At 43.4% G+C, this 12,595-nt stretch overlaps 1 protein-coding gene across 1 annotated transcript in view; it reads right to left on the bottom strand.

The window, feature by feature from the left end:
• Positions 1 to 6,658: 6,658 nt before the first annotated feature.
• KAT6A (lysine acetyltransferase 6A) overlaps positions 6,659 to 12,595 on the bottom strand; it is a 30,616-nt gene continuing 24,679 nt past the window's right edge. The window contains exons 16-18 of the mRNA XM_054294361.1: positions 11,760 to 12,452; positions 10,776 to 11,094; positions 6,659 to 10,159 (exon numbers count right to left, since the gene is read on the bottom strand). Coding sequence (XP_054150336.1) covers positions 7,578 to 10,159; positions 10,776 to 11,094; positions 11,760 to 12,452 — 3,594 coding nt within the window. The 3' untranslated portion in view covers positions 6,659 to 7,577. The remainder of the gene's footprint in view (positions 10,160 to 10,775; positions 11,095 to 11,759; positions 12,453 to 12,595) is intronic.

Raw genomic sequence — 12,595 nt, 5'->3', positions numbered from 1 at the left:
TTTCAGCTGCTAAAAAGCAAAATTCCTACATTTGCTCTGGGAACAAGGAGCAGAGCCCACCACCTCTGGGCACTTCAACCACTTTGTTGAGCCCAGGAGTCTCCTGGAAAGCTTTTTATTTTGTCACTGCTGCTTTTAACCTGCTAACCCATTTGCTGCCTTGCGCATCAGGCCCTGTGTTCTCTCCTTTTCTGAGCAGTGAGAAGCACGTGCAGGGGAATGTGTGAGACCTCAGTTATCAATTTCTCTTTTCCTGTTCCTGGTATCCTTATGCAGAGTTACCAGATGCTCCAAGCAAGAGGCTGGAATAAAAAGCAGCTGCATTAAAGAATAGGGACACTTCATGGACTCAGAGGGCAGAGTTTGAAAAGCCATCTAAGAAAGAAGTTACTCACCAAACCAGCCTGGAATTTACTGTTCCAAGTTAACAGCACAGCTCAGAGGGATTATTGATCCAATGCACTTCAGGTATAGCCTGGAAGACACCAAAAGCATCATCTGCCATCCCCAGAAAAGGAAGGTGTTGATGCAGAGCTTTTACCAGGACAGCTGATACTTGCACTTTTCTAGGGTTAGAAATGTTTCCCTGTTAAAATTAATTTTCCTTATCACTTTACCTGGAGCACTATTGTATTCTTTAGACCCTGACTAGAACACAGTTATCTCCAGTTGTACCTAAGCTGACAGAGCTTCTGTGACCGTGTTCACAGGGGTCTGAGGATGAGGGAAGACACAAAGATCTGACTCCGTGTTTCAGAGGGCTTGATTTATTATTTTATGATATGTATTACATTAAAACTATACTAAAAGAATAGAAGGAAGGATTTCATCAGAAGGCCAGCTAAGAATAGAAAAAGAAAGAATGATCACAAAGGCTTGTGGCTTGGACAGAGAGTCTGAGTCAGCTGACTGTGATTGGCCATTAATTAGAAACAACCACATGAGACCAATCACAGATGCACCTGTTGCATCCCACAGCAGCAGATAACCATTGTTTGCATTTTGTTCCTGAGGCCTCCCAGCTTCTCAGGAGGAAAAATCCTAAGGAAAGGATTTTCCATAAAAGTTGTCTGCGACAAGCTTCCAGTCAGTTCCACCCTAGAACATCACAATTCCCTTTTTTATCTTCCTTCTGCAGCAACATTTCCTGCTTGGATTTCCTGAGCCCTGTGCAGAATGCATGATGAAGGTTCCTGTGGACAGCAGTGATGAAGGTTCTTGTTTAGAGCAGTGATGAAGGCTCCTGTGGGCAGCAGTGATGAAGGTTCTTGTGACCACCAGAACCTTCCAAACAGATCAAAGTGCTGTGGCACAGCTGGATAGACAGAAATGATCAAGGTTATCTGCAACGGCCTCTAATTCTCAGGGTTTTTTTTAGTACTTTCCTTTGTTTCCAGCCCTTCAGCCATCACCTGCTGACCCCTTGCTGTCCATACCCAGGCACTTCTGAAGATCTCTTTCTGCAGACCAACCTCTGTGGTTTGCTTTGGTCTCAGGAGCACGCTGGCTAGCACAATGCAAAGGAGGACAAGGACACTCCTAAAGTAGCTGCAGTCTTACTTCAGACTGCAGGAGGTTTTTATCAGAAGGGAACAAACACACGGAAACTTGAACCTGCTCCCCTGGAGAACAGCTCCTCCCAGTGGGACTCACTGAAGCCCCGAGCCAGGAAATTTGGTGACCAGAAACAAATTCCGTTCTTCCTGAAGCTGCAGAAAGAGGCGTCCACAAAGCATTTGTGGATGACTGAACTGATATGATGAGTTCCTTTGTATAGAAAATAAAATAAAATAAAATAAAATAAAATAAAATATAAAATTAAAATATAAAATAAAATCAAATCAAATAAAATAACCTAAAATAAAAAATAAAAAATAAAAAATAAAATAAAATAAAATAAAATAAAATAAAATAAAATAAAATAAAATAGTCATTTCACTTATCTCACCACATAATTTTTTTTTTTGTCCAACAGTGATTTTTACCTTCTTTGGAGATGTTGTTTGGGAAGTATCTGGGATTGCAGATGATCTCTTGTTGCTGCTTGTTCCTATTGTGTAAAATGACAACTTCACTAAACAGACTTTCTCCTTTAGCTGAAAGGTACCATGTGAATATATTAGCCAAAATATTAGCAGAAAGTGTTCAGTAATTTTATTTAATTATTTGTCACACAGCACCATATTTATCACTTTTTCCTGGAAAATAGATTTTTTTACTATGATAATTCTGTAAACTCAATCACAAACTGGGATTCTGCTATGTGACAAAAATGACAAACATATTGACACAGTGACAATTGTCACTTATCCAGAGTTCACAGGGCAAAGTGTTTGGCAAGGGAGAGCAAACAAATACTGACAGAGGAACCCTTAGGAAAATTATGACACAAAATTTTGAACGGGGTCATTATGTGCCACAGAGCTGTCCAACAGAACAGAATCTCCCCATAAGGAAGGAAATAAGGAAATAAATTCTTGACTCTCCCTGTTTTAAGGTGTTTCTGCACCTGTTTCAAGAGATGAAGCACGAAGTCCTGCCTTGCTCTAGGAGAAAAATCAACGTTTGGTGAAGTTGTTGCTGAGATTCTCTGTATTCGGGGCAAAAGGATTTTACATTCAAAGCTCAACTGCAGACATCTATTTTTAGGTAAATTATTCTGGCTGACAAGCTGAGCTGATAAAAGATGCTGCAGGCCTCACCTGAGCTGCTGTGAACCTGGTCTGCCTCTGTTAATCTGCATTCCTCTCTTTCTTGCAGAGATTGGATCTCAGCAAGGAGCTCTTCCCCTGAGCTAATTAAGATGGTTCAGTTCTTTTTAGCTTTTTCTGAATTATCTCTCTGATGAGCTTTCAGAATGCTGTAACCCTTTCAGATCATTCTCCTTTCCATCAGTTTCTTTCAAAAACCACAACTCCAGTCTCCCAGGCAGTAATTTGTTGAAATAATTCAAACTCTTTCCTGCATACTGAGAGCTGGGAGCAGAAACTTTGCTTCACCTATTAACTAGAGCAAACCTGAGAGTGTTGAACAGAGCAAATCTCCTCATGTCCACAGTGTGATAGCTGCAGAAAATACAGGAGGAACTGCTCACACCCTGCTCTGTGCTACCAAAGGTTGATGCTCTTCAAAACAGCCCCATTTCAAACCTGTTTTGGCTTGGAAATTCTCCCAAACCAACCCAAACCAAACCAACCCAACCCAAACCAAACCAAACCAAACCAAACCAAACCAAACCAAATCAAACCCAAACCAAACCATTCTCTAATGGTAGGATTTGATTATTTGATCAGTTGATGCTCTTCAAAACAGCCACATTTCAAACCTGTTTTGGCTTGGAAATTCTCCCAACCCAAACCAAACCAACCCAACCCAAACCAAACCAAACCCAAACCAAACCAAACCAAACCAAACCAAACCAAACCCAAACCATTCTCTAAAGGTAGGATTTGATAATTTGTTGGTCAAGAACCTGCAGGAGGAACTGTTCACACCCTGCTCTGTGCTACCAGAGGCTGATGCTCTTCAAAACAGCCACATTTCAAACCTGCTTTGGCTTGGAAATCTCCCAAACCAAACCCAAACCAAACCAAACCCAAACCATTCTCTAATGGTAGGATTTGATAATTTGTTGGTCAAGAACCTGCAGGAGGAACTGTTCACACCCTCTGTGCTACCAAAGGTAGATGCTCTTCAAAACAGCCACATTTCAAACCTGCTTTGGCTTGGCAATTCTCCCAAACCAAACCAAACCAAACCAAACCAAGCCCAAACCATTCTCTAAAGGTAGGATTTGATAGTTTGTTGGCCAAGATTCTAAAAAAGAGGTCACCTTGTTCATGGCTCCAACCAAGTGCGGCTGTCACCAAGTCAGCCCACACAAACTGCGGCTGGGTATTTTGCTGTTAGTTTTTAATTAACAATTCAGCCTGCTTGATCAAATAATGCTTTTTATAAACATATAAAATATTTACAAAAACATTTTATATGTTGCCTTCTTGAAGGAAACCTTGTGACAGCACATCTGAGGAAAAGCCTTTGGGAGGTTCTTGTGGCCGCTGAGTCCTTACATGGTTTGTGCCAGTCCTTGGGCCACAGGAGGCCGAGGCAGGGGCTCCTTGCTGAGGATTATCGTGTTTGTCACAGGGAAATTCAAGCACTGATCACACCCGTGCTGGGGCTGTGCTTCCCTCTAGCGTTGTGAGAGCTCTGAGCTTGTGGAGAACGCTCATTCCAACGATCCAACCGTGCCTTAAAGCTGCAGGGCAAACCTTGCTGGGTGAAATGGCTCCTCCTCCTCCTCCTCCTCCTCGTCAAGGTTCTCATTGCAGATTGAAGAGAAGCTGAAGGGGATGGAGGAAACTTCAAACACTCACTGCTAGTTTTAAAGGACTCAAGTCAAAATTACAAATTGAAGTTGATAAAAACCAGGACCACGCTTGGTTTTGGTCAGCGTTGGCAGAGAGGAGTTTGAAGGTGGTGATTTCAGGAAGAGCTTCAAGTTTTCAAAGTTCTTCTTTTTGTCTAATTGGAAATTCTAGATAAAAATTAACATGATTGTTGCAGACAACTTTTATAAAAACTCCTTTCCTTAGGATTTTTTCCTCCTGAGAGGCCTCAGGCACAGAATGTGAACATTGATTATCTGCTGCTGTGGAATGCACCAGGTGCATCTGTGATTGGTCTCATGGGGTTGTTTCTAAATAATGTCCAATCACAGTCAGCTGGCTCAGACTCTCAGCCCGAGCCACAAACCTGTTATTCATTCTTTTCTATTCTTAGCTTAGCCAGCCTTCTGATAAGAACTTTTTCTTCTATTCTTTTAGTACAGTTTTAATGTAATATATATCATAAAATAATAAATCAAGCCTTCTGAAACATGGAGTCAGATCCTCGTCTCTTCCCTCAACACAAGACCCCTGTGAACACGGTCACACATGATCAAGAGATGTCATAAGTGAATTCTCTTTCAGTGAAAAGTGAAAAGCCCACAGGGAATCATTGTCCCAGGACCAAGGGAGAGCATTCACCGCTCAAATGGGAAGAACAAAAATTTACACGCACAACTGACATCCAAAATGGCTCAACATAATTTATTTTTTTTATGTTAAAATGTACAGAGTTCTTTTGAAAGTACTTGCTAGAAAGGGGAAAAAAAAGTGATATTACATACAAGGAGAGGAAGGGAGACCATCCAGCCAGGAGCGTATGACATGGAGAATTACAAAGGCATCTAGGCACCCCCTTCCCCTTAGCTTACAAGTCACCATGAACAAAGTACAAAGAGGTTACAAAACAGGAAAAGCAAATATAAACAGACAGGAATAGACTCAGCTTCATTTGTACATGCGGCTTTTAGAGGCATCTGGAGCTCCTATTCACACACTCTAGAGATCTCTTTAAAGAGAATTTTATCTTTCTTAAAATAGTTTTTAATATTCTACAACAAAGATAAAAAATTTTAAAGATGGAATGAAATGAAAAAGCTCTTATTTTTAAAAGGCATCGAAGTCACTAACAGTGAGTTTTTTTTTAATTTCTTTTAGAAGATTACCCAAGTTATCTTGCTAAAAATACATTTTTTTTTTTTAAACAGAAGTGAAAAAATGGTAGGTACCAATATTACTGCGTTGGATAATTTCTTTTTATATATAGAAAAGAACTTTTTTTTTTTTTTTTTTCTCTCTACAATAGTTCTACAGTCACAAAGGTTTGTGGAAAAGGGAGCTGCCCAATTGATAAAAAAAACCCATACAAAACCAAACCAAACAGAAAGGCAAACAAACTAAATTCATGGCCCTCGTTTCAACAGCTTCTCCTCCTGTCTCAGACCCACCCCACCCCAGGAAGCAGCGACACAGCTGAAGATCTAAGAAGAGAGGGCAGCACAGTGCGCTTTCTACACGGGTTATTTGGAACTGGAATAGTATATACAGAGAAATGGGGTCCTACACAGCCTTGTACATGCTCAGAACTAAACAGAAATCATAAAAAGTGGAAGTCCTTTGAATTCTGCCTTTCGTGGTTAGCAGTTACTGGAGGAAAAGTCCATTTTAGTGCATCTGAAGAAACCCCAACTTTTTTTTTTAGATTCTTTTGGTTTAAAAAAAAAAAAAACAAAAGGAATTAGTCTTATTAATGTGTCTGCGTTTCTACTTCACATACAATAAAAAAAAAAAAAAAGAACTTTACATTAAAGGGTTGTCCCTTTTTGTATTGGGTGACATGCCAGCAGTGTAGCCAAAATTAATGCAAAGTGGATTTTGCAGCAACAAACAGCAAAATCCTGCCGCCTAGACCCTGCTACGGTGTTGGGACGGTTTCACTGCTGAAAAAAAGAGGCTGATTCCCTTCTTTTCCCCACACTGGATCAAATGTGTGGCTCTATTTCTACACAATGGGTATCAAACACAGCAAGAGAATCAGGAGAAAACATCACTGACCCCCCCCAGGAAGCGGCACATCGAGCAACGTCCCAGCCCAGCCCAGGAATGGAGAGCGACAAGGACAGCACAGGCTGATCCTCACAACAGTCACCAAACGCACACTGCTCCTTCCAGCACTGCCCAAGCCAAGAGAATTACCTGGAAACAGCTGCTTCCGAGCTCAGCCTGACCCAAAAAGGCTCAGAACCAAGAAACCCTCAGCATTTCTGGGATCTCAGAGCTGTGGCTGCTCACCAGCAGAGCCTGCAACCATTTCCTTGTCCTAACAGACCATTATTGGCCACCCTGTCCTCCTCACCACTGCAGAAGGGATGCAGAGCAAGCTCTCTCTTGAGGTGCTTCCAGCAGTTCAGTGACAGAACGTGTGTGCATGCATGCACATGTGTGTGTTCACGTGCACGTCCGGGTGGTGAACGGGATCATTTTAAAGTTACATTATATTTTCAGCATAAAACATACAATTTCAATTAACTCATCTACAAAAAACACCAATGTGAATGGTTTATTGTTTACACTTAACTCCAAATTTTACTGAGGGTGAGGGAGTCAAGGAAAATTAAAGCTTTTTCCTGACTTGCAGAAATATTTTCCTTTATCCTCTGTGTCCCCTTCCAAATCTCCCAATAAGTGCCTCCTGCTAGAAGTAGGAAATGTTAGGTGGGGTTTAGAGGGAAGGGTTGGTTATTCTTTGAGATGTCAAACATTTTACATGGCTGCAGCACTAGAAACTGCATACAGAGGGGCACAGGGGAGGGAAAAGGACAAATATTGGAAAAAAAATTTAGGAAGATGATTTCACGTTACACATAGTCTGTCCACTTTATCAGCAAAGTAAGGCTCTTTTTAAATTATGAGAAGATTTTTGTGCATGTTTCCCCTCTAAAAAACATCTGTAAGTGATTTTAGCTGTAAAATGTTTGACGATTGTGAAGAAAAAACAAACAAACAAACAAACAAAAAATCAAAAAAATAAAGACCAGGCTTCCTAAAAAATAAAATAAACCAAAGAAAATCCCTCTAAATCTACAGCAATATTTTAACTGGAAAAAGGTCCATTTTCTCTGGTTCGTCAGTATAAAAGGTTCCTTTATTTATATTTATTTCAGTTTTTAGGATGCAAGTCGATCTTGCTCATCTTCTCATGTATGGTCCATTAAGAGACTGCTTGGGCACCCCAGCAGCGTTCATGTAGCTGTGATGGGAGGGACCAGTGTACATCATGTTCCCGTGAGGGTTTGGCTGCATAGGCTGCTGGGTATAGGCCTGGCTCCCCATCATTCCCATCTGCATCTGCATAGGATACTGTGCTGTCTGGTTCATGTAGGCAGGGTTGCTGTGGTAGCTGCTGTTCATCATGGGCTGCGTCATCCTGTAGCTGTTCATGGCGTTCAGGTTCATGTTCATGGAGTTGACGTTGTAGGGCGCCGTGGGCATCAGGTTGACGCCCATGTTCATGCCGCGCTGCACGGCCAAGGTCCGGGGCCCGGCCTGCATGGCCACGGCCGGGGGGCTGCGGCCGTACAGCTGCTGCTGGTGGGCGCTGGCAGAGGGCAGGGGCGCGGATTTGGAGCGGATGGAGATGTGCCCCTTGACGGGCATCTGCCCCTGCAGCCTCTGCGTGTGCGGGATGCCGATGTTGGTGGCCGACATGTTGCACTGGAGCAGAGGGGAGGTGAGGTTCATGGTGGTGGAGGCCAGGTTGGGCGGGGGCGTCATGGTGGCTTGTGCTTGCGGGGTGCCGGCCAGGGGGTGAGAAGGAGCCAGCTGAGCCAGCCCTGTGTTGGAGAGAGAAACGCTGGTTGCATAGGAAGTCACAGCAGGAGAATGGCTATAAGGCATGGCATGAGGGTCCATAATGGTGTTTGTCAGCTGCTGCAACTTGGCTAAACTGAACGTGGCCGATGGTTGTGAATAGCTCCCGGCACCAAAATCCCCTGGAATCCTCTCGTAGATGCTTATGTTACCAGTGCTGCCCGACTCGGGTATTTCCATGATCATAGGTGCTGGGGTGAAGCTGTTGTTCATGCTACACTGAGATAACGGAGGTTGCTGCTGGGGTGGAGGTGGGGGCTGTGGCTGCTGGGACTGAGGCTGCTGCTGCTGTGGCTGCGTTGCTGGTTGCTGGTTACTCGGGGGCCTTTCCACTACACAGCTCTGAGGTGACTTGATATTACAGTTTGCTGCAGGCTGGACACTGTTTTGCTGCATCATGCTGCAACTGCTGCCAATGTTTGCCATTTGCTGAGTGACAACACAACTGTTCTGAGTGAGGCTGCTGGAAGAAGACAGTCCTCCATACGAACAGCTGCTCTGGGAAGAGTTATTTCCACAAATGCTGCCTCCCATCGTGGAGTCATAGCTGCTGGGGTTTTCATAATTCTCTGTAGTGCTCTCAATGCTGCCAAGGTCGCTGAAGCCACTATCCACCACCTGCTGGGAGTGGTCCGATACTGAAGGCACATCCATCATGGGGCTGGTCTCCATGTTCTGCATAGAGGGTGCGGACAGGGACCCTTGCTCAGGGCTGATCTGGGTGTAGCTGCTCTCCAGAGCAGGCACGTTTGGGCTGCTGACAGAACGCACGGACTGGCTGGGGTGGGACTGAACAGAGGATATTGGACTGTTGTGTTCTGAGGCCTGGCAATCTTCAACCATTGATATCTGAGGATCCTCCTCAGTCTGGGTATAGCTCTGCAAAGTCTGACAAGCTGCAAGAGTTTCTTCACAGTCCTGGTAAGCTACATCGTGCTCATTGCTTTCCTCCTGTGTCAAGGACTGGACTGCTTGAACAGTTTCAAGATCTAGTTCACTATGAGGAATCTCCTCCTCTTCCTTTAATTCAATTAACCCCTCTTTATTACTCTGCTCTTCTTCGTGATCATCTTCAGACCCAGGGACGTGCTCTGAGCCCACTGATGTCTCGTTGGAAGCCTGCTCTTCCTCAGAATCTGCCTCTGCTTCATCTTTTTCTTTTGCATCTTCTCTACTGCTTGGGATGCTTGTTTCTAAAAAACATTCTTGCACCTGAGGCTCCTCCTTCACCCCTTCTTTAACAGGCTGTTCCTCCAATTCTTTTTTCTTCAAAGACTCTGGATGACCATCATCTTCATCATCAGCGTCGTGATCTTCGTTTTGATTTGTCACTACTGCAACTTCCTCTTCTTCCTCATGGTCATGTTCAGGTTCATCTAATTCTTGCTGCTCTTCTTCTGATTGCCTCTGCTCTTCTAAAATCCGTGGCTTCTCCTCTACTTCCTCTTCTATCTCAGGCTCTTTGACTTCTGGCACTGGACTGCTGTTGCTGTCCACAGGAGAAACTGCTCTTACTTCACTGCTGGCTATGTCTTCCTCTTCTCCCTCTCCTACCTCTTCTGCTTCCATATTCACATCTTCCCCTTTCCTTTCCTCAGTCAGAGGCAGGTCCTTCTGCTCAACACATTCTTCTTTATCTGAAATTTTGGCCTTACGGCCTGGTTTTGAATTGGCTGCCACTTCATCAACTACTTCATCCTGAGCTGACAGTGGCACCTCTTCCCGGTTCATTTTAAATCCTGGTTTTCTACCAGGCCTTTTCTTCCAGTGGACTGGTTTTCGGCTTTTCCCTTTTGGCCATCCCTTCTTCTTTTTCACAGGTGTGGAAGTATCTGGCTCAAGTGAAGAATCTTTTGCTTCACTATTCCTCAGCATAGATAACGGTTTCAAGGGTGGGTTACCTGAAAATACAAATTGAAAGAAACTGTTCAAACATTTTTTGTTTGATCTAAGCATTCATGGAAGCATTCCCAACATGTTTATCAACTTCAATATCAGCTTAGAAATTTATTAGAATGACAGATGTGACTTTTGAATTGTTAGTGGACTCTAAGCAACCAGTCACAACCAAATTATTTTATTTGATGAACTGAAGGTTCAGAGAACTTTACAGAGATATGAGAAGCTGAGAGGGTGAACATGCAATGTGATGAAGACGAGGATGTCAGAAGAGGCAATTTAATATTTCCCTTTGTTATGGAAAATTGGGGGCTTGCCAGTTCATTTCCGTTTTATTTCTGTAAGTGACTCTGCTGCAAAGTTGTTCCACAATCACAGATACTAATTCCATTAGGAAGGCTGAATCAAAAGGATAGCCTGGGATCAGGTCATTGCCAGTAAAAAAGTTAAATGTTTTCATAAAACTAGGGAATGTCTGAGGCTAGTTTGACTGCTAATTTATGCCTAACCTACATTTCAGCTGGAAGTTACAAGCCAAAGAAAGCAGCTGGTTTTGTCATGAGCTGTTATCATCCAACACAATCTATCAAACTTTCACCAGTACACCACCACACGTACCATTATTGTCATCAGACTCCTCCTCATCTCTGGACTTCCTCTTAGAAGAGGGTCTGTGCCTGAGTGTGTCTGGCTGGGCTAAGTGCTGAAAGTATCCACTGGATGAAAGCTCACTCTCCTCTTCTTCATCCTCCTCCTCCTCCTCTTCCTCCTCCTCAATCTCAAAGGTAGGCTCTAATTGAGGCATTGGTCGTTCAGAGTCTGAGTCCTCAAATGGCTCATCCAGCACTTCTGTGGTTTCTGAGATTGTTTCAGTGACAACGCTGCTGTTGTGGTGCTTGCGCTTGCGGACCCGCCTCTTCCGATGGAGAATTGGTTTCTGAAAGTGCAAGGTGGGAAAAGAGAAGATATTTTACCATGTGCAGTGGAAATGAAACACCAGATAAATACAAAACATGAACAGCAGTGAGCTCCCTTCTAGAATCCCGAATTTACTAGAAATATTGTCTGCCACCTGCCACTAGTCAGAATTTAAACAGCTGAAGCTAAGAGCCAATCTGTAACAACTGGAACTTTAAACACAGTACAAAACAGATGTGAATAGCTTAAAATAAGGTGCAAACAAGAGTAAAGAACATTTTAGTGAAGAAAGCATTTGTTTAGACACACTGACAGAATTCACATCTCCATGATAAATAATTTCAAAGACTTTACACTCTGATTTCAGTTGTTTAGAGTGCATTTGTGTTTTGCAAGCTTCTTTCAAAACTGTATCTGTTTCTATTCTGCATGACTGAGAAAAATGTCAATAACTAAGTTAGAAAAAAAAAATCAAAAGCACAAGATCGAGGGTGGACTCAAAAACCCCTCAAACTCCTACCTCTGATTCACCAAAAACCAAGACTAGAAAGAGTCAGCAGGAAGTACCCTGGAACACTGAACATTGTGTGCTCCATGTACACTCAATACAGACCTTGTGAACTGAACCAGACAGACAAAACTGACTGGATAACAGCCAAAAAGAACAAGAAATAAGGCACAAACCTTTCGTTTCAATGTTGGCTTGGTGAGAACAGGTGGAGAGCTTGATCTAGGACTCACAGGCTCATCATCTTCCTCTTCACTGCTCTCACTGAAACACCTCAGGAGTCCCCTGTCGCCGTCGCTGTAGCGCCGGGGTAATCTGTCGCAGTCCTCTGGGAATCTACATTTCAGTGGCTCTGTGTTCTTTTTCAACTGGCCCCTCCACCTCTCCACAGTTTCACTGTGCTGCCGATGGGGAACTGCAGATTTTTCACCTTTGCCATACTGTCCCTGGGAAGCTGCAGATTTTTCATCGTCCTCAGCGTAGCGGCCTCTGGAGGCTGGAGATTTCTCCTCACATTCCCCACACCTTCCTTGCAAGGCCACTGACTTCTCCTCACAGTCACTGCACCTGCCTCGTGAGGCTGTTGACTTTTCCTCACACTCACTGCACCTTCCACTGGGAGCTGCTGTTTTTTCCTCCATGGGCAATGCTGGCTCCTTCTCACAAAAGGGCTCGTGAACTTTTTTGCTCTTGCGGTTCCATCGACCTCTTCGTGATGGCTGACTGTTTGCAGGAAGACTATCCAGGGAAAAAATGTGCTTGTTTGGTCGTGCAGAATTGGCTGGAGCAATGATGTCTGGCTTTTTTTCACTCTCTGGGGGTGAGTAAGGCTCTTGTTCTTTCTTCTCCCATGACACGGATTTTACCATCTGATTGAAATAAAAACAAACACATTTCACACTTCTGATTTCAGCATAAATGTCTATCCTGAATTTGATTCCATAAAAGTGTTCGAGAAAAAAGCCAGAAAAGTTTAACAAAAGTGACTTTTAAAAATCCAGGATTATAAAAA

This window comes from Melozone crissalis, unplaced genomic scaffold (assembly GCF_028551555.1).
Source record: "Melozone crissalis strain CALT ecotype California unplaced genomic scaffold, PUWL_Pcris_2 ptg000247l_1, whole genome shotgun sequence".
Taxonomy (NCBI): Eukaryota; Metazoa; Chordata; class Aves; order Passeriformes; family Passerellidae; genus Melozone; species Melozone crissalis.
Note: the sequence above shows the minus strand (reverse complement) of the source record. Positions and strands in the feature narration are given on the sequence as shown.